Source organism: Sander vitreus, chromosome 15, assembly GCF_031162955.1.
Source record: "Sander vitreus isolate 19-12246 chromosome 15, sanVit1, whole genome shotgun sequence".
Taxonomy (NCBI): Eukaryota; Metazoa; Chordata; class Actinopteri; order Perciformes; family Percidae; genus Sander; species Sander vitreus.
Genome location: NC_135869.1, coordinates 2,183,886 through 2,205,585, shown reverse-complemented (window position 1 = coordinate 2,205,585; position 21,700 = coordinate 2,183,886). Strand labels below are relative to the sequence as shown.

At 41.2% G+C, this 21,700-nt stretch overlaps 1 protein-coding gene across 1 annotated transcript; it reads left to right on the top strand.

The window, feature by feature from the left end:
- Positions 1-1,044: 1,044 nt before the first annotated feature.
- On the top strand, positions 1,045-16,286 carry ube2z (ubiquitin-conjugating enzyme E2Z). Its single transcript, XM_078268831.1, has 7 exons — positions 1,045-1,958; positions 2,550-2,622; positions 3,719-3,906; positions 6,146-6,257; positions 9,804-9,916; positions 10,039-10,129; positions 12,989-16,286. Exons 1-7 carry the CDS (start codon positions 1,501-1,503, stop codon positions 13,169-13,171), a joined length of 1,218 nt encoding a protein of 405 aa, XP_078124957.1. The 5' UTR covers positions 1,045-1,500; the 3' UTR covers positions 13,172-16,286.
- The last annotated feature ends 5,414 nt before the right edge of the window (positions 16,287-21,700 follow it).

Below are 21,700 nucleotides of genomic sequence, written 5' to 3'. Positions count from 1 at the left end.
GGTCACTCATGAGTCAACCGGTGAATTGCTACAATGACCGAAGGTGGAGGAAGCCCTCCTGTGTTGTGTTACACGCCAGGCCCTGCTCACATCGCTGTGCCTCTGAATGCCCCAATCTGCAATTCTGCGCTGTCACCCCAGCGGAGCGCTTATCGGTCCTGTCCAATCCCACACATCTCCCTTGGTTAGGTGATGCTCCTCATGTGTCTTCCATGTCTGTGCCAGGTTAGCATTAACCCAAAGAAAATCGCCACACTCCAAAGGATATTCAGTGTGACAATAGTGTTCTTGAGGATGCAAACATTGACATAATTGCCACCACCAACATTAAACACCAAACGAGATCGACAGGCAATGTAATACAAATGCCTGACACATGCCTCCCAAAACAGGTCCTCTACTCAGAACTAATGCTAATTAATGCTGTCAGGTGAACATTTGGAGGTCAGAACAAGTGTTTTGTTGTCAACCATAAATAACTCATAACGACAATTAACTGCATCAATAATGGGTTTTTTTACCTGTCGGGTATATTTAGTAAATTATATGAATTCGTGGGTATTGTAGTGGTAGTGCGCACATCCCCATCAGTGAGGTGCAGGGGAAAAGGGCTGGATTCGGGATGCTGTCTGCCATCAGCAGGCATATGAAAATTATATATGTCAGCAGGTCTGTGGCTTGGACTTTTCATAAGATTTGTTTGGCCATTTTAGGCCTTTATTTATATAGGACAGCTGAAGACATGAAAGGGGAGAGAGAGGGGGAACGACATGCAGCAAAGGGCAGGGTGGAGTCGAACCCGCGGCCGCGGCGCCAAGGAGCGAACCTCTACATGGACGTCCGCCCCACCAGGTGAGCCAGCCAGCCAGCCATGCGCCCTGTGGATTGGACTTTAATGATTTTTTTTAAAAATTAATTTACCACTGTTTCTATTATACGTTGATTGATTAATTATACACTTTTGCTGTGATAATAGCTACACCTTTTGCAACACCCGAAGGGATAGAGGATTTTTACTTTGAAGTTCCCACCGGATATCCTGTGTTTTATCATTTCAGTGCAGTTAAACTGGTGAGAAATCAGATCCCGAAGTTGCCTTATGGTAAAGGAGTGATGGGTATGTGGTCGGTTCGAAACCCACTATTCTGACACCATATTCTTTTAAACCGATAACACCCGGACAGTGAGCAACTTCATAAGCCGTAGCAAGGCGGGCGAGGTAATTTTTCTGACGACTTTATACTCTTGTACTCTTTTGAAGGCCTGGGGGACAACATAACGTTAAGCTAACGATAAGTAGCCACCATGGCATGGGAAGAAATACCTTGTTTTCTGGCCTCGGCTCTGTGCTCGCCTCTACCCCGTTCTCATGCTCTCTGATCCCACTGGACAACAAACAAGCAGAGGTAACTTCGCACTCAGCTGTCAATGCAGCTAACTGTTAGCATTATAATTTAGTCAACACCAACGGTTTTACTCTAGCTTGTTAGCTTGCGAGCCATGGCGGACAGCTTTGGTGAGCACTCCGGCGGCGGTGCCCTTGGCTTAGGCGTTACCGGACAGGGCAGTGGATCTTCGTTGCTGCCGACTTTGGCCAATTCTCTGCCGGGGGGACACTCGGCAGCCAGCGGTGCTCACTCCAGCTCTAACCCGGCCTCCCCTCCTCCCGCAGCAGCCGCACAGAGTGGCCTAACCGCTCTAGTGGCCCCTATATCCACTGTCACTGCTACCCCAGCCGCTTTTGGAAATACATTCACCCCCGGCTCCTCGCCGCCAGTCTTGGCCATGTCTCCGACCGTACACGCCTCCTTGCCTCTCTCCGGTGTTGGGCTAGGGGTCGGTGGGGTGGCAGGAGCGGGCCTTCTGTCCCAAATCCACGCCACTTCCTGGGATCCGACCCTCAGTACGGACTGGGACAACGAGAAGGCTTCTCAGCAGTGCATTCTGAGGATAAAGAGGTAATGAAAACATTTGTTTTCACAATTGTATGTTTTCAGGTAAGAACTTTAAAAAGCAACGACGTGAGTAAAATCGAAAGTAAAAGTTTTTCAGAAAGTTCAGCTATCAATGGAAACCTTGAGGTCACAGATGAAGGGTAATTTCCAGAAACCTCAGCATTTACTGTCTTTTTTTAGACCATAACGTTACGCGGACCACATTAATTTAGCTTGGTTTAACACTTGACACGTTGCTTCCTAACAGTCAGTTCACCCATATTACAAAAATAGACATGTCACTTACCCCTTATGGATACTGGCCAACTAGATAGTTTGGGATTTCATACGAGTGGAACTTCATTTGTGCTCGAAGCATTGACAATTTACAACAAAAAACTTGACAGTGTATTGTGTATGCAATGTCACAGGTAATTAATATAATCCTCAGACTTTTGTGTGGACAGTTTTAATTGGAACAAATTTCTTCCTAAAAATAGCCCCAGTGAAAATAGTTTATAGCAAGGTTGTGGCCAGGCTGTGTAAGATTCTCTCCATCTCTACCTTTCAGGAACCTCATCTGTCCCCCCTTCTTTTTTCTATCTGTCTCTGCAGGGATATCATGTCCATCTACAAGGAACCTCCACCAGGGATGTTTGTCGTGCCTGATCCTCAAGACATGACCAAGGTAAAAGGCCAGGTCCCCTGTGACAAGGCTGTAATACCATTTGCGCTTATCATATCCGGATAAAATCTGAATGACATTTAATACACTTAGCCACATACACTCACTGGCCACTTTATTAGGTACACCTTGCTAGTTCTGTGTTGGACTCCCTTTCAACAAGGTCCTGGAAACATTTCTCAGAAATGTTGACATGATACACCATGCAGTTGCTGCAGATTTTTGCTGCTGCGCATCCATGATGCACATCTCCTGTTCTGCCACATCCCAAAGGATCCTCTATTGGATTGAGATCTGGTGACTGTGGAGGCCGTTCAAGTTCAGGGTTATAATAGGGTAATAACAATACATATTTAATGATACATAATACACAAAATATGCTCTTGCTGTTTGTGCTTTGACACAATATCAGGATGATATCTGCAACCTGGCTACATGACAGAGGCAGACAGAATAAAGTAGAATCCACACACTGTTCCGTCAAACTTGGCTTCACCTCTCATTACCTAAGAAAATGCCTTGTCAACACACTGAGATCACAGATCAGTGTCTTTTTTCAGTCGGTCCCTCTCATAGATTCAATTGCTAAATCACTATGAGACAGCCAGAGCCAGCTAGCCACCAGGAGTTGGGAGATGCCTGGAGTCAATGTGTCATGTAGTGTAACTGTCATCACAGTTTACAGTTGAGACTTAAGATACCTAATGTTGCTACATTAGCTATCACTTACCTACATGTTTGACTACAAATAAAAACAATTGGGCACAATGTAATATTGTGTGCATGTTGTGGCAGTATCGGGGTATATGTGTAACACTTTGACACAGGGTTTCCAGTCCAACTAAAGTTGAAACCAGAGTAACCCACCATTAACAAACAGGGAAGAAGTGAAGTTTTTAGGTCATGGAATCACTGAAATTTGATGTTCTTCCCATTTGTACATTTCTTCCTCACAGCGTGTCTGATGTGGATGTTGTCCATTGTTTTTTAGGTCAGATTTTCTGTTCATCCACAGCATCCTTCTCTCCCTTTGTACACCTCACCACCATCTCTTTAAACCATCTCCTTTTTCCTTCATTTTTTCCTTCATTTACTGCAGATCCATGCCCTGATCACAGGGCCGTTTGACACACCGTACGAAGGCGGCTTTTTCCTCTTCTTGTTCCGCTGCCCGCCCGACTACCCCATCCATCCACCACGGGTCAAGCTCATCACCACCGGACACAACACTGTCCGCTTCAACCCCAACTTTTACCGCAATGGCAAGGTCTGCCTCAGCATCCTGGGGTGAGTCAGGATTCATTTCTTTCCTGATTAGTAGGCCTATTTGTCTCCACATGGATTCATTTCAGTAGGTAACTTTTATAAAAATACCTTTTTGTCATTTTTGCTGAAACTGTCACTATACCCTGACAGTGGCACATGAGACAGGTAATCTGTGGAAAAAAAAAAAAAAACAATGGCATTTGCAAGTTTAACACGTGTAATTACGTTTGTTCAAGAGGAGCCAGGCCTGCGCAGAATCGATCACCGGCGATCGCTGTCCAATGCATGCCGGTTAGATTTGTGTCCGACTTGATCCTGACTTGCTCTGATGTCTTGCACACATTGGCAACGATAACCTCACGAAATCGAGGCGGCCGCAGTTTTTAGTGCCAGGCGCCGCAGCTTGACTCCATCGACTGCAAGACCCAGGGCATGAGAGAAATGCCTCTCAGCTGATGGGTTCAGAATCGACTCAACACGATGACGTTTCATATAAACGTTTCATTTGTCTGATTTAAAGGCTTATTCTGTGAAGAGTAGGGCTGTACCAAATAACATTTTTTGAGCTCCGGTGCTTTTCAACTGCGAATATTTGAAGTTTTGGCAGCAGCGGCGGTGGAAACCAACATTTCCGACCGTACCTGAAGGCAGCTTTATTTCATGGAAAAACACAAACGCATACACAAACACCTCGGCAGTTCAGTGCTTGTTGTTCTTGCTTTTGTTTTTTACTTTGTGGTGAAAACATTTTTGTAGCAGCGATAGAGGCAATGATGTTCCCTGTTACTGTAACTTGTTACTGGACAAGTCTGCATTATCCACGGCCGTACTATGTTTACCTTTTATCAGATCGCCTGAAAACAACACTAGGCTGCTACAGTATAACCATAAAGACCTCTACAAACATTAGACTGCTTGCTTAGCTAGCAGCTTAATAGCTACAAAACACCACAGTGGATTTCAGCCTGCATGCACATTTAAAACCACAACGAATATTCGAATCCCAACATTGAAAATTGAATACCTACCCATAGAACAAATATTTGAATATTCAGATCCACCCTCTACAGTAGTTAAAAGCACACATGTGTGGCTGATGGTGATGATTATTACCATATTGGTCCGAATATAAGATGACCCTGATTATAAGACGACCCCCCCCTTTCAAGACTAATTTTTTAAGACCAAATATTGTTTTCATAAAGAAAATAATTTTATTTGAAAATAATTCTAATAAAAACACATTGAGTAAAACAAGGTAGGCTGTTGTTTGTAACATCTCTTAAATAAAATAATATTTTCAATATCTTTTTAGCTTCTCTTTTTACTTCTAGTGATGAATCGGCGAAAACCCGTTTTATTTCTCTGATTCACGGCTTTGTTCCAATGCCGCTGGGCTCTTCAGTCTCTATATCTCTCTCCACCATATAACGTTACCGTACTTTCGGGTGGTCGTTGAGGCTCCGTCTAAAACTTTTCGACCAGCTGTTTGTAACATTAAAATAAAATGGATTATGGATCATTTTATTTCTACAGTTTATAGCTGACTTTACCAGCTGACTTCTCTATTGGCTGTTAAAACAGGTGACGTCCCCTACGTTCTAAAACCAGCCTCTGCACTTGACCATCAGCTGGCTTGAGTCCAGCTGAGACTTTGTTCGAGACGATCGCTGTGTCTCTGTGTGAGGGACGGTGACTCGCTTCAGTTAGGAGGGCAACATGCGTTTTACTCGTTTCGTGTTATTGGAGACATCTGTTGTTGTCGGTGTGTTAACATAAAGTCTAGAAGCCAAATATAAGACGACCCCACTTTTTCAGACGTATTTCCAGGGAAAAAGATTATATTTGGACCAATACGCTAGTTAGAGACTAATAACGTTCAGATTACAGATCATCTACAGTCTGTTGTATATTAACACCAGCAACAGATCGCAAGTAGAGCATTTTAACAGCTACATTATTCTCATTTTGATTGGAAAACATATTATAATGATCATTAAGATTTTTTTTACGTCTGTAGAAAAAGATTTGTAGGCTGGGACATCTCTGCAGCACCACGATACTTCATTCAGAATAATATGTTCAAATATTTTGCCTTTAACAAATATTGTGCGATTGGGATATTGTGGGATGTAGTCCATATTGTGATTTTGATCAAATTCTGGTTAGTTGTTCAGCCCTAGTATTTAATGTGTTTCTGTCTTCCAACTTGGAGTTAATACACTGTAAGCTTAAGGTACTATAAAATGTTTGTGTGTAGGACATGGACAGGCCCAGCATGGAGCCCAGCCCAGAGTATCTCATCTGTCCTCATCTCCATCCAGTCTCTGATGACAGAGAACCCCTATCACAATGAACCTGGCTTTGAACAGGTACTCTCTCTCTGTCTGTCTGTCTGTCTGTCTGTTATTCAGCTGTCTTACTGTTGGCTTCAACTGCAGTAGGGGTGCACGATATAAAAAAAAATAGTGATATCGATATTAATTTCAATATTTTTAAACCTATGTAAAATTACCGAAGTTATGGGAAAACACATCAAAATGGATTTATAACAAATAAAACAGGTTTTCTTACAACACAAGGTTTTATTTCAACTGACGGTCATATTGGACTGATACAACGTGTCTACAGAACAGGACATGTTTTACTGGTTGGACAGTATAAAATAAATAAATAAAGAGCATGTCTCTAGAACAGGACATGTTGTGTATATACACTACAGTATAAAAAACAATGCAGTGCACATCTGTTGTCTTAAAGCCAAAGTATTTCCAAGCTACCGAGGAGGAGGCATTACCCTACAGTCACATTAGCTACAAGAGACAGAGACAAAGCAACAGGCTACCATTCATTTTCAATGCGAGTGGCCAGAGCCATAGAGATATAAATGTCCTAGAGATTATAAATATATAATGTCTTTCTCTGTCACTCTGGGAGTGGCCGTTTGGCCACAAGCAACTGCCAATCAGAGTGAAGGCAGCATGAAGGCAGCGTGACGTATGTCAGTGGCTCGAGCGAGTCAAACAAAATAATTCAAGATGGCGGGAAACGCTTCAGGACATCGTATTTATGTATATATCTGATATGTTTGGCATTTAATCTCATATATTGTGTTACTTTTATCGAGAAATAAATATTCTTAAATCCAAAAACATCGTTCTTGTGACTTAACAATACCTCTGAAGTAACTTTTAAGACGTGGTTTAAGGTAGCACCGGAGAATTTCTGTTTACTGTTGCCAAGCAACCAGGTGTAGGCTAGGCACGCCCAGGAGCGCCCACAAGCGAGTGCATGTCGCTCTCTTTTGTAGCTAATGTGACTGTAGGTTACTTTTGGCCTCTAAAGTTTCCTTTCAATCTCTGTTATTTCGTCGTCTCCCAGAGCAACACTAATTTTCTTACTTTTGTGTTCATTTTGCTCCACTCTTCGCTCTCTCTTTAGGTCCTTTCTTTTCTTTCGCTTCGCTTTATGGTTCTGCGGAGGCTCCACGCAGCTGATGTTTATACGTGCTCTGGTGTGTGCGTGCGTGTGTGCGTGTGTGTGTGTGTGGTAGAGCGAGGAATAAGTGAGAGAGTGACGGCGATTTTCTTCGGAGTGAATCCGAGACTATGACTAGAGTCATAGTGAGAGAAACAAAGTGTCTCCCCTGTTCTTTCTGACCACGGTGGGAAATCTGGAGCAGGAGAAGTTAACCCTCTCCTTGATTTCATGTTTATGGAGAAGGAGAACCAGGAAATGAGTCGGGGGGGGGGAAATACAACGCTACCAAGTGATGTGTATTTTTCGAGAGGTGCATCAAAGAGTATAGACGTAACGAGGGGAAACTCAATGGAACTGCAGCTCCGCCATCTTGGACTGAATGTAACACAACGTTCTATTGAGTTTCGCCTCTTGTTGCTTCTATGCTCTTTGGGTACATGTCGGGCGGGGTGCAACGCAAACAAAATATCGCGTAATTATCGCAAGACTTTCGGTATAATATCGCGCAATGTGATATCGCGATAACGATATTGAGTCGATATATCGTGCACCCCTAGTAGGGGGTTGACAGAGCAGAGGGCAGGAGAGTGCCACTAGACAAGCTTCTTTCGGGACTGGTCAGCTGTAGGCGGTCAATGAATATTCTAACTTTAAATATATTTTTTATATTGTTAAGAAAAGCACTACCATGGCTGTCTTCCTAGGGCATTCTAGCGTGGCCTCTGCTCCCTATACGTTAAGCCCCTGTCTGTGTAATGTGCAGTCGAGCTCAGCCGGTCGTCCAGAGAATTCACAGCAAGCGAGTTGATGATGTTTCTAATGCTGCTGTCGCTACTGGAAGTTAAGAGACAAATGGCATGGAAACAAGTGTGAAGCAAGATGACACATCAAATGGCAAGAAAATATCTTACTGGAGAGATGGAGCAACGCCGAAATTGTCAAACAAATTTAAGGAAAGGCAAGAGACTCGGTTGTTTATGGCCAAATTACGAACCGGATAGTGGTGCGATACTGCAAAATTTGGTATCGATCCGATACCAAGTAAATACAGGGCCAGTATCGCCGATACCAATACGATACCGATGCTTTTTAATAATTAAGGTGGATGCAATTCATCAAATTGCCAAATATGAATACATTTTCATGACCTTTTTTAAGTGGTTTTGTGTTTTCCTTTGGACTATTAATAAGTTAAAACCCAGGACAGAATTTTCATATGCTTGTATAAATTTGTTGTGTTACCACTGTGTCTTAAAAATTATACAGCTTGCCGTTGTTTCATTTTTGGCCTGAAAATATAGCCACACAGCGCTCCTCTTCCTCTCTGCCATTCTTCTGTCCTGCTTGTGTATGTGTGTATGTGTGTGTGTATATATATATATATATATATATATATATATATATATATATATATATATATATATATATATATATATATATATATATATATATAATTAAATATTGTGATGTAACATTTGGTCGTGCAACCTCATTTCTTAGTAGAATTTTTCCAGGCTCTAGATGTGTTCAAGTCCTGCAGGGTGGGCACCATTGATTTTGTCTGTTTAAAAAAAAATGTAAAATGTAAGAAATGTAGTTTAAATAGTAATGTACTCCTCAATATGGCACACAATCTCCAGTTTATACAGACAAATGCAGAAACCCAAGTCGGACATTCTGAATCAGAATCTTTATATTAAAACTAAATTAATTGTAGTATTTAGCTAAATACAAGTCCTGCTTTTTTTTAACGCTATGTTGCAACAAGCTGTTGGATTGCCCCAAGACTACCTGAAACTTGCATTTAGTACCGCCTCCAGAGTAGTGCTGAAACATAGGTTCATTAACTCCGCTCCAAGCTAGTCCACACAGCATTTCTTTGAGCCAATCACAATTGTCTTGGCAAAATAGCCCTGGGAAGGAACTTGTTTTGGTGGAACGTGTACGTTCAAAGGTTGTTTTAGTCGTGCAATAGAAAACTCAGATTGGACAGATAGTCTAGCTAGCTGTCTGGATTTACCCTGCAGAGATCTGAGGAGCAGTTAACCATAGTCCTAAAATTACAACACAAAGAAAGCAGAAGGTAACGGACTTCTGGCCGAAAAGCGTGACATCTGGCGGAATTTCCGGCGGCATCGGAGCAATCCCGGAAGTGGAACGTCGTGGATGTAGACTATGTGGTTTGTGACAACTCTCACGTAACTGCCATGTGACGCTTTAATTGCCTGGGAGTCGACACCAACCAACATAACTAACGTAACTATTAACTACCTTAACTAATGTATGTATGAGCTGATACCAGCAATATAGCAGTGTTACGCCTAATTCAGAATGACAGCCAGTATAGATTGCAGGTCATCTTGTTTGGTTTTGAATGCACTTTGGTTAAAGTTTCCATATAAGATTACCGTCTCTTTGTGTGTGTGTGTGTCTTTCAGGAGCGCCACCCGGGGGACAGTAAGAACTACAACGAGTGTATCCGCCATGAAACCATGAGGGTGGCTGTGTGTGACATGCTGGAGGGCAAAGTCCCCTGTCCTGAAGCTCTGTGGTGAGACCAACATAATTGTCTACACTAATATTTACTCTTCTTCTCTATCTGTCTTTAACATATGTCCTCTCTGCTCTTTATCCTGTCCTTCTCACTTCTCTTATTTGCATGTGTGTTTTTAGGAGTGTGATGGAAAAGTCCTTCCTAGAATACTATGATTTCTACGAGGGAGTGTGCAAAGAGAGACTGCATCTACAGGGACAGAACATGCAGGTGACTATATACTATTTATTTTAATCCGTCTACATCTAACATTTTCTTATATTCTACATACACATTAATATTCTTGGAGACAATGTATGTAAATCCTGTGAGATAAATATTCATAATGCATTTACCAATATACAGCACCAGTCAAAAGTTTGGACACGCTTTCCCATTTAAGTGAATTAGAAAGCATGTCAAAACGTTTTAGGGATGCACCGAATCCAGGATTCAGCTTCGGATTCGGCAGAATATTGGGCTTTTTGACGGGGTTCGGTTTCTGCCGAACCGAAGAATGTTTTTCCACCGAACCCTACGGTTGCACTACGCGCGCTACGCTGGTCGATGTAATGGCGCCGCCGTTGATTACGGGAAGGTGTTTACGTAGGTGGACCTTTCAATGCAGTAGGCTGTGAGAAAGTGAAAATGAAACTCGTTGAAACAGTTGTTTGGCAGTACTTTCAGTCAAAAGAAGGTGATTCAAGTCGAGCTACATGTTCAATTTGCAATGCCAATTTGTCTCGTGGTGGCAAGGACCCTAAACAATACACAACATCGCCGCTGTTAAAACATTTGCGTATGAAACATCCGAAAGAATATGAGTTGTGCATGAAGGAATCTACAGACAGCAGCCAAAATGCAGCAACTTCAGGTACGACAAAGGAAGGACAGTCACAGCTAAAAACTTGTGTTAACCAGACAGTGCCTCTCCCGGGCTGTCAGCCTTTCTCTCGGCAAATGAGTCTCCCTACAGTGGGAGCGGAGCGACTGAACAGCCGGCTGCTGCTCGTTAGCTAACTTTAGCTTTCTAATTTCACCCCCCCCCCAACATGCCTTCATCATACACTGGTTAGCGAAAATTTGCCAAACAAAATTGTCACTCATCTGGCGATAGCAATGTGCTTTCCTACGATGTGAAAAGAGCGTGTGAATTCAACATTAAGTTGTTACATTTAACTATTTTAGAGGCTGTGGACGTTATTTACTTCATTAATGTGTTTACTGTGTTAATGGACTGAGGATGGGAGTAGGATTCGGGTTTCAGATTCGGCAGAATCTTAACCAGTGGATTCGGTATTCGGCCGAACCCTAAAAATCTGGATTCGGTGCATTCCTAAAACGTTTGGCTGGTACTGTACATACACCATAGGGTTGGACCAGTGGGCCTTATGCAGCAACGTTCTTTTAAAGTTCTCTTATGTTTTCTCTTAATTCTCTGTTAAGAGAAACAGTAATTCCACAATTCATTAGCTATTTGTAGCCCAGGGGATCGGTGCTAAGGGCAACCGGCGAGGCATTAGATAATTTCGTGGATTACTGCAGTTTGTGCTATTTCATACAGGACAGGAGCAGGTGATGGCTTCACAAAAGGTGGAACATAGAGTCTTTGTGTCTCTAGAGAGAGAGCACACATAAATCACTACAAAACTATAATGGAGCGTTCACACCTAGGTAAAGCAATTTTTTGCGTCATTTTAATCGTGAGTTTGATCGGAGGAACATATTTGCGGGATCATTTGTGTATACTTAAGTTACTCTTGTACTCGCGCTGGTGTAGAGCTGTAGGCACCAACAACGTTTTTTCTGTAATTAATATGGCCAAAATAACCACTTTTGTTGCTTTGTACCTGTTGTAGAAGTCCTAGATACGTTGGACAATGAAACGGTGTTGTTTCTGGATTAATAACCTCATCCAAAGGAGAAAAAAGCACAATGATTTTCACTGCCTTTTTCAGGTAGTAAACGTGTCTTCGCATCATTTACATCGCGTCATTTACATCACGTCATTTACATCACGTCATTTACATCACGTCATTTACTTTGCTAATGCGTCTCTTCACTTTTCTGCATTGGCTTTGAATGTAATCGCACCGACAACCCCTAGATGTGAACGCGCGATGAGACTTCCAACTATAAATCTAAATGCTCATGGTTTTTCATTAGCATTTATTATGCCGAGAACACTCACGCTTTACATCCAGAGCTAACCTGAATAGCATGGTTGCTAGCAGACAAATGTCTTTCCGGGTGGAACTTTAGATTTCATGTTCTACACATGCTTATGTATGTCGTCGGGATGTTGCGAAACAGCAGGACTTTTTACGATGCAGATTTGCCAAAATGTTAACACAATAACATGGAGGTGTATTTATTATTCAGACTTTGAGCTAGTCTCATCCTCCAATAACTTTTTATCAGTTTTCAACAGATAAACACCAATAACGGCACAAAGGTTTGTGGTTGAAATACTGTGTTATATTATTTTGTGAGCACCTAAACTAAAACATATATGTATGAGGAGTTTTAAGTACAGTATAAAACCATTTAACACAGAAAATAAATCTAGATCTTTTTAGGGCTGCAACTAACAATTAGTAGAAAAGTTAGTAAATGAATTAGTTGTTTGGTCTATAAAATGTCTAAAATAGTGAAAAATGTCAAATAGTGTTTCCCAAAGTCCAACATGATGTCCTAATATGTCTTGTTGTATCCACAACTCAAAGATATTCAGCTTACTGTCATAGAAGAGTGAAGAAACTAGAAATTATTCACATTTAAGAAGCTGGAACTTTTTTTTCATAAAATATTACTCAAACCGATTTCAATTATCAAAATAGTTGTGAAAATAGCGATTAATTTAATAATTGACAACAATCAATTAATCCATAAATTTTTGCAGCACTAGATATTTTCCTGATAAAAACATAATACAGATACAATACAGATGGTAGCCATATGTTACACCCCTACTGTAGTGAACTCATCAGGACAAATACACGTACCATTACAAGCTTTATTACTGAGTGATATACTGAACTTGGCTCACCTCTGCCCCCCCCCCGCATTTTTATCTGTTGCTCTACCCAGGACCCCTTTGGCGAGAAGCGTGGTCGTTTTGACTACCAGGGGCTGCTGACTCGCCTCAGCGCCACCCACAGGCGAATACGTGAGAAAAGCGTGGCGGAGGAGAACCACAACGACGACCATTCAGACTCAGACACCAGCTCCTCAGGGACAGACCCCGACAGCCAGGGCAGCTCCCAGCCCTGACTCCCTGCACACTGCTTGACTCAAAGCCAGGCCAAGAACTAAAGACAAAGGGATCTTTTTTTGTTATGTTTGCACTGGAGGAACAAAATCACAGAAGAGAATGCTACGCCCACGTTAAATTTTGGTGGGTTCAGGGTTGGAATCAAGCTTCTGTTGTATGAATGTTTCCGAGAGAAAAGAATTGGTAGTGCCCGCTTGATAGTGAAAAATGAACACCACTAGTCAAGTGCTGGCAAATCTGGCCTGGAGCAGTGTATTTGTGCTACTTTTGTAGCTAACCAGCTGTTATTTTAATGTCCTGATCCCTTCTAAAAATTGTTGGCTGCCTAAATGCCTGATAGATGTTGAGATTAACCAGACATTGTTGCTTGTGGATACAAAAGATTTGTTTCACGGCTCAAACCTTTGAATGCATATATGCAGATATTGGCGGCAGTTCCACTTTGACCCACAAGCAACAAAAGTTTTTTATACTCTTTACCTAGGAAAGACTGTCTGTCTGATGGGGATCAACAAGACCTGGCGCTCACTTTGGCATTGAAGTCAAGGCAGGTTTGGGTCCGACAAAGGGACCTTATACTGGGAGAGTCTGAGTTAGCTAGAGCAGTGGCAGGTGATGGTGTTTATGAAAGCAGGCTTTCCTTTAAAGTAGTATCTTTTTTTTTTTTATTCAAGAGGTAGGAAGCAAAGACAGACCTTTTAACAAAAGGAAGGTAGTTGGAGAAAGTGGCAAGGCTTTACGAGCCCCTTACCTTGTCTCCTCTGGCATAGTTGATCCTCATCCGCCTCTATGACCAGGCCACATAAAACATCAGCAGCAGCTCGCTAGTCTGAACACAATGATTCCTTTGTATTATACAAAAAGTTATTTCAGTTCTAATCTGTCTACCAGATACAAAGCCGCTAGAGAAGTGTTGCTTTCATTTACATCCACTTTTATACCCTTTTTGTTATGCGTTTTTTTTGTTTTGTTTTTTTAAACTAATGCTAATTTGTCAGTTTGTAGGGTGCATTGTTTATTTGGAAACCCTGCTGTTCTTTGGGTTGCTGGCAGTTCTGATTAACCCGTCAAGATATAAACCAAACTATCCCATGCTTTAGCTACATCCACCCGGGCTCGGGGGAACTAATAGAAGCAAGAAAAATTAACTTTCCATGTGTTCACACTGCAAGTAATTCAAGACTTAACAGTCGTGCTGTCCACAGGCTTTGGTTGCATCTGTACCAAGGTATAAACAGAAGTCAAATCAAGCCTTTTACTACTTTGGTATCAGTTTCTATAATTTGAATAGTTTGAAGGGAAAAAAAGCTGATAAAGCCTGTACTGTAACCAATATTCATTTGTCATTTCAGGTGCATGCTTTTCACCACTAGATAGCAGGCTTGACACAGATAGCAATAGGGGAACTAAGGCAATGAAGAAATCTGAATAGCCCACCCTTTTTCTACAGTTTGTTTTGTCTAAGTGCACATGGGCAAGTTTCACTCACCAATGACACAGTAAATGAATGGACTTGTTGTCGGTATTGCTTGCAGTGTGATCACAGCGAGGAAAAGAAGAGAAGGGAGCAGAGTTTTTAGGGGGTCATGGGTGGAGAAAACACTCCAAAGGGATAGAGTCCATCTAAATAGAGTCCATCTGTATACTTAGTACTCACATGCCTGATGTATGTTGAATGTGTTACTGGTTGCTGTGATTATTCCACCTTTTTATACTGGCTGTGAAAAGATCACTTTCTAGCATGACTTAACTGTAAGAAATGGGACTAAAACTACAGTCCTCATTCAAGTTCAGCCATGCAAGTTACACAAATCAAGTGGGTATGTCCGTCCTGGTAGTCAGGTTCATGTTTATTGCTGTTTTTGTGCCAGGAATGATCTGAGCTGTGGTGGAGGTATTCCATGCTGGATACACTATCAGTGGGAAGTGGAATTTTGTACTAAAAAGACTAATAACATCAAGAGATACCCACTTGATTTGACTGACTCAGATTGCTGAAGCCTAAAAGGAGCTTCATGTTAATGTTCAATGCAGAAATGTATTGCAAAGCATTTCTACACTGAACATTAAGAAGGGATCTGTTCCCAGCCAGTATGGAGAGGGTTAATGGTTATTACTATATAACCAGTACCAGTAACTCTTCCAAAGTACATACAGGTTAACTAAGCATAAAGACTGGAAACAGCTCACTAATTAACACAATGTATATTCTTTGTTTAATCTCTACAAAACAAAAGTGTAAAAATGACAATTTGCCATTTTACACAGGGTTTATGTCCCAATAAATACTCCCATATGTAACCAACCATAAAACTTTGGTTTCATATTTTGGTTTCATACTTTTTTTTTGTTGTTGTAGGGATTCAACAATGAGCCTATCAAAAATGATACTACATTTTAATGAGTGAGCATTAGAGGTGATGGTAGGAAGACTTTGTTACTTTTGGACAGAACTAGGCTAGTGTATTTATATGTGCTAAGCTGTGCTTTAGCCGTGATATGAGAGTGGTATCAATCTTCACATTATACGCTTCACCAGAAAGGGAAGAAGTATATTAGCAAAAATGTTGAACTACTCCTTTAAGTCCGAATACATACGCTTTACCTTTAGCATACCACCCTTCTTGTACTCTTTTCAAGAAGCTTATTCAACATGGTGAGACAAATGAATGACTTTTGTGCTTGGTGTATTTCCTTTCTGCCTTCCATTAGCTCTCTACAGCCATGTTGATGGGGAGAAGAGCAGTTTGCCTCTGCTGTCAATGTTCTGGCAAACCCTTGTCCAGTGGCAGAGGTTAGGTTGCTAAATATTCAAATGGGATTACTAATATAGGGCATTCCTTTTTATTATGTTATAGAATGGTTATATGAGAAGCAGCTCCTTGCAGAATATATGTGATTGCCAAAATGTTGATTGCAACACACTTCCTGAAGTTGAAGTGAAGAGATCTTCTCCCCGTTTGGTTGTGTTGTGTAACTTGTGCTTAGTGCAGGGTTCTTCTGTGGCGCTATAATGCCCGGATTACTGACAGAAGTGATCATTTCCAGGTCTAGAAAATGTTGGTATTGTACAGAAGTTCTAAAAAAAATACAGAATAAAATGTTTGATCCTGATACATGTGACTAGTCTTTTTTTCTTGTATTACCACTGTTGGTGCAAAGGGGCTGATATTTGTTTTGAGTAGTAGATCCAGATAGAACATGCAACTTTCTTGGACACTAGCTTTTTAGTTTTTACTGTATTTTTCCACAGTGAGTTTATTGTATTTTTCCGTAGATTTTAAAAGCTGAAGTAGCATATTCTTTCATTCTTTAAGAAGGGGATAGTGCAAATTATTAAAACGCATGACTGTACAAAGGTTAAAAATGCCAGAAGTAGCCAAAAGACTATTTTTCATCTGTAGTCCACTGCCCCTGATGTTAAGGAAGAAGAAAAAAACAAAAACGAGCAGATTTAGTTAAATTCTCTTCCTGCCCAGTGAAAAATAATGCATCTCTATATACCATTATTCAACTTGTAAACCAAATAAACCTAGCCTAGAAATCTAGACGCACCCTAGCGGCAGCAATCAACTGTCTGTTGGCTTGCGAGCTGGAAAAACCAAACTCTAGTCAGGCCAATCACATTGTGTATAGAGTCGGTGGGCGGGCTTAACATAATGTTGGCAGAGTTGCGACGGTTACGCGTGAATTCCCTGCTACTTGAAAACAAACAAGATGGCTGCTGCTGGCAGCGGTCTTTCGAATCGGCTTTGGCCGAGACTCTGGAAGACTTGGAGTTAAGCTTTTCTTTGAGAAAAGAACAAAGAACGGCACTGAAGTCCTTCTTAAAAAGGAAGGTGTGTTCGGAGTTTTGCCGACCGGATACGGCAAAAGTTTAATCTATCACCTAGCTCCGCTACCTTCTTCGTTGCTCTGGTTGGTTGTAGCGCTATCCTATTGCGTACAGAGGGAATTTGAAAGACAACCGTTTATCCCGCCCCTCGGATTGAGCCCTGCCAATGGTGTGTTCCCAGACCCAACACCTTGATGTGGGTCTGGCTTGTCAGGCTAAAATAAACCATGTACAAACCCCAATTCCAATGAAGTTGGGACATTGTGTAAAATGTAAATAAAAACAATGATTTGCAAATCCTTTTCAACCTATATTCAATTGATTAGACTACAAAGACAAGATATTTAATGTTCAAACTGATTTGTTTGCAAGTAATTACTCATTTTGAATTTGATGCCTGCAACACGTTCGAAAAAAGCTGGAACAGGGGTAACAAAAGACTGGGACAGTTAATGAATGCTCAAAAAACACCTGTTTGAAACATTCCACAGGTGAACAGGTTAATTGGTCATGATTGGGCATAAAAGGAGCATCCCCAAAAGGCTCAGTCGTTCACAAGCAAGGATGGGGCGAGGTTCACCACTTTGTGAATCACTGCGTAAGCATATAGTCCAACAGTTTAAGAACGTTTCTCAATGTACAATTTCAAGGAATTTAGGGATTTCATCATCTACAGAGATCATCATCAGAGAATCTGGAGAGCGGCAAGGCCAAAAACCAACATGGAATGCCTGTGACCTTCGATCCCTCAGGCGGCACTGCATTAAAAACTGACGTCATTAATGTGTTCAAAAACTTACTGATGTCAGTTCCTCTGAGCGAAGGCCTCCTGCGCGTCTCGGACCCCTTTCGATCAAACGAGGAGTCAGAGGTTTCCAAGAGCCTGGAATTTGTCAGGCTAGTCTCGTCGTACAAAGGCCAACGCATTAGAAGAGCAGCTTTCAGGTTTAGAATCTCGGTGGGACCTCCAAAATGTTATAGATATTAACTGATCTCTCCATAGATACTCAAATATCGAACACAAAAGCACAGAGAACATAGAGATGGTTAAAGTGATATATCGCAAACGTTTATGTAATTAATTACAGGGAAGTTACAGAAAAAAAGTGTCAAGGTCTCACCATATCAGTTTCCCCCAGTAACTCCCACAGAGAAGTTTGTGCACATTGATTTTATGCTGTCATAGAACAAACAAAATCCTTTCTGATTGGAATACAGCCAAAAACAAATCTCTCCTTATCCTATGGGAAATAGTCTCTCTACAATGCTCTATTATCATTGGACAAAAGTCCTCAAGCAAGACTCCTCTGTGTCCTATAAGAAAACAGTATTTTTCCCCCCCATTGGTGACTTTGACATATACAGGTACATTAGTTCACATTAAGTCCACATACATGGTGTTTCCGTCCGGTCTATGAAATGCCTAGTTCCTGTCACCGGAGGTAATAAAATGACATAGGCCTCTGATTAAATTTCCATATCACAGCTCAGTGAACAGTGTGAGCATTTTTGAACACGACGCATATATAAAAATGTTCAAATGATTAACAAAACTCAAAGAATCATAATTCCTTTAATAGTGTGTTAGTGCCCATGGCATGGGTAACTTGCACATCTGTGAAGGCACCTTTAATGCTGAAAGGTACATACAGGTTTTGGAACAACATATGCTGGCGTCCAACCAAAGTCTTTTTCAGGGATGTCCCTGCTTTTTTCAGTAAGACAATGCCAAGCCTTACATGCAGCACTGTTGCAGTGGGAGTTAACAAAGGAAGTGATTGTGAGTACCAAAGAGTGGAGACTGACAATAGTCAGCTGGATAGTCAGTGAGAGGAGCTTGTTTCTAATTTGTCGTGACTTTTCCCCATCAAGTTGTGGTAATATTATGTCCGTGTCTTGAATGTCTACAAATTAACTGTCAACCGAGTGTTGATGCTGTTTATCACCGCAACGAGGAGTGGACTGGTCTGAAAAGCGGAGGAAGGAAGGTAGGTATGCCATTTCACCTTATTTTCAGCCTTGCGCGTTAGCATGTAGCTCCTGTGACTTCAAGTGCACGAATAAAAGCCAAACCCTGTTAAGTTTCCTAGACACATAACCATAGTATCAAGTTTTTCCCAGGGTTATGGTTATGCCGTGAAAATTTTAATATAAAAACATATAATAGTTAAAACATGGACAGGGATCATTTTACTGCACTATGACTCGTTTTAATAATTAGGTACATCTTGTTGATATATATACACCCAAGTAGAACTGCAAAGATTAGCCCCCTGTCAACTATTAAATTAATCGCTAACTATTTTGATAATCGATTTGAGTTAATTTGTAATGAAAAAGTCACAATTCTCTGATTCCAGCTTTTTAAATGTGAATATGTATGCATTTCTTCAGTCCTATATCTTTGAGTTGTGGACAAAACAAGACATTTGAGAACATCATATTGGGCTTTGGGAAACACTGATTAACATTTTTCACATTGCATTGACACTGTCACTCAACTTTTTAAGTGAAGATCTGAATGCACTTCGGCCAAAAACACAAGTGCTACTCAGGCTTCTTTGCCCGAGCCTTTACAAGAGGCCCATTTTCATAGTTTGTAAGGAGACATCAATTGTACAGGGCGCTGGTACCTCAGCTCCACGCAGTCCAGGATGACTCCAGTGTCTGCATAATCCTTAAACACAGCTGGAAGATGTGCCTGTATTTTCTCCTCTGGTATCCAGATCCTCACAGACCCTAGCACAGAAAGTTGCTCCACGTTTTGATGATCCAACTGACGGTGGACTGGTGGACTCCATACCGGTCAGCGAGGTCATGCTGTTCTAACCCCAGTGCAAGGTAGTTGAGAAACATGAACATCTCATCAATGGCCTGCAGGGAACGAGTCTGTTCAAAAGAATTAGGTTTCCCTCCACTTCCATTAGCCCTGATCTTTGATCTGAGAGTTGTATTGTATGGTACGTGGAAATAACTACTTACTACAGTGGAACATGGCTCTGTAAAAGTGCCTCTCTGTGCCTGCGTCATGGTCACACTGACCCTAGATAGTAGTGAGGGCTCTATTAAAGCCCAGAATCTCATGAGTAGGTCATTGGATGCAAATACACAGTAATATCCAATCTTTATTATTATTATCTGTGTAAATATTTTGTAAATTTTACTGGAAAACATGTAAATAACACTTGCAAGGTAATAACACTGTTATTTAATTTGACCATTATTCATAACTGAATGATATTTACTTTACTATAACATTTTCTTATTTTTAAAATGTAATGTTATTATTTGTGGCACTTGTCCTATTGAAATAGTTAATATGGGTCATCAAACCATTTATCATCCTGACAACACTTTGTCTCCCAGTTTGGTTTGGTTGTCTACCTCAGATAGGACATCAGACAACACCATGTCCAGTCCAATTCCATTATCTATGGTAGGGAAAAGTGACATAATTAGTACACATAGTATATATGACATTATTGTTCATTTAGTCTAGCATTGCCAGATCTCCACAGCGCTGTGAAGTAAGGTCTGGATACACCACAGATAAGCTTACATACTGTAGGAGAATAAATCCCTCTGGGTTGTTTGCATTTCTTTAAACCAATCACAGTCGTCTTGGGCAGCTCTGCAAATTGATCTCGGGATGGAACTTGTTTTGGTGGAACATTTGCACCCTGCAAAAGAAAACACAACATACAATATTAAAGTAAGTTAACTGTTCACACAATACAGTAACATGAGCTATAAATTAGCTGGATACATGGTTCAACGTCATTTGCTCTCACCAGTGTATCGCTGTGTGTACTTCATCCACAGCAATCCCACCAATCGGTCACCAAAGTGTCCCAGTTAGACAGTAAAAGACGTAAACATATTTCTTGTAAATCTTAACAATCATTCACCAAAAGAACCAAGTATGTGTTATTGCAAGATCCACATTTTCTTCAAAATTTGACACTTTCAACTAGCTAGAAGTTTGTTGTTTCCCGAAGCAAAGGGATTTTGAGTTAACCGTTCCCTCAACTTCCAGATCTGGTCGGTCCTAAACGCATTCTGTAAAATAAAACAAGCTTGATAAAGTGCTGATGTTAAACTTTAAACAATCAGACTCTGTTGTCGAGGATCAGTCCAAATTGTCCTGACTAGAATAGCATCACGGTTCAAAAAACAAAAGACACTCTCTTTTGTATAATACATACTTAAAGAATAATATTACTTCTGGAAAGAGGGTATATTCGTAAAACTGGGCTGTCTATGCAGTAGAATGGCACAAACTTTTTTTTAAATTGGTGCTACATGGCTAGAGAAAACCAAGAAAAGGGGTTGTGAAATTCCCTTTTGCTCAAAAGATAGAAAACCCACATTAGAGGGCTGCATTGGGATTGGGTCCCACGGGACCCAACGCAAATCTCGTGGGAGCAGGCGGTTTTAACTTTGCTGCGGGCGGGAGCGGGCGGCTAAAAAAAACACTGCAGGATCAGGATGTAGCCTGGAACCCCCCCCACGCCAGCAGACATCATAGATATACATATATACTGACTGAGTATATACTATATAGCCCATCTATGAGCAGACACCAGCGTGTCTGAGCCTCCCAGGACGGGGGAACTCTGAGCCGAGACTCCGTCCACCATCCGCCCGCTCCCTCATCCTCTGCTCCTTCCTCCCCATCTAACAGCAGCAAGCA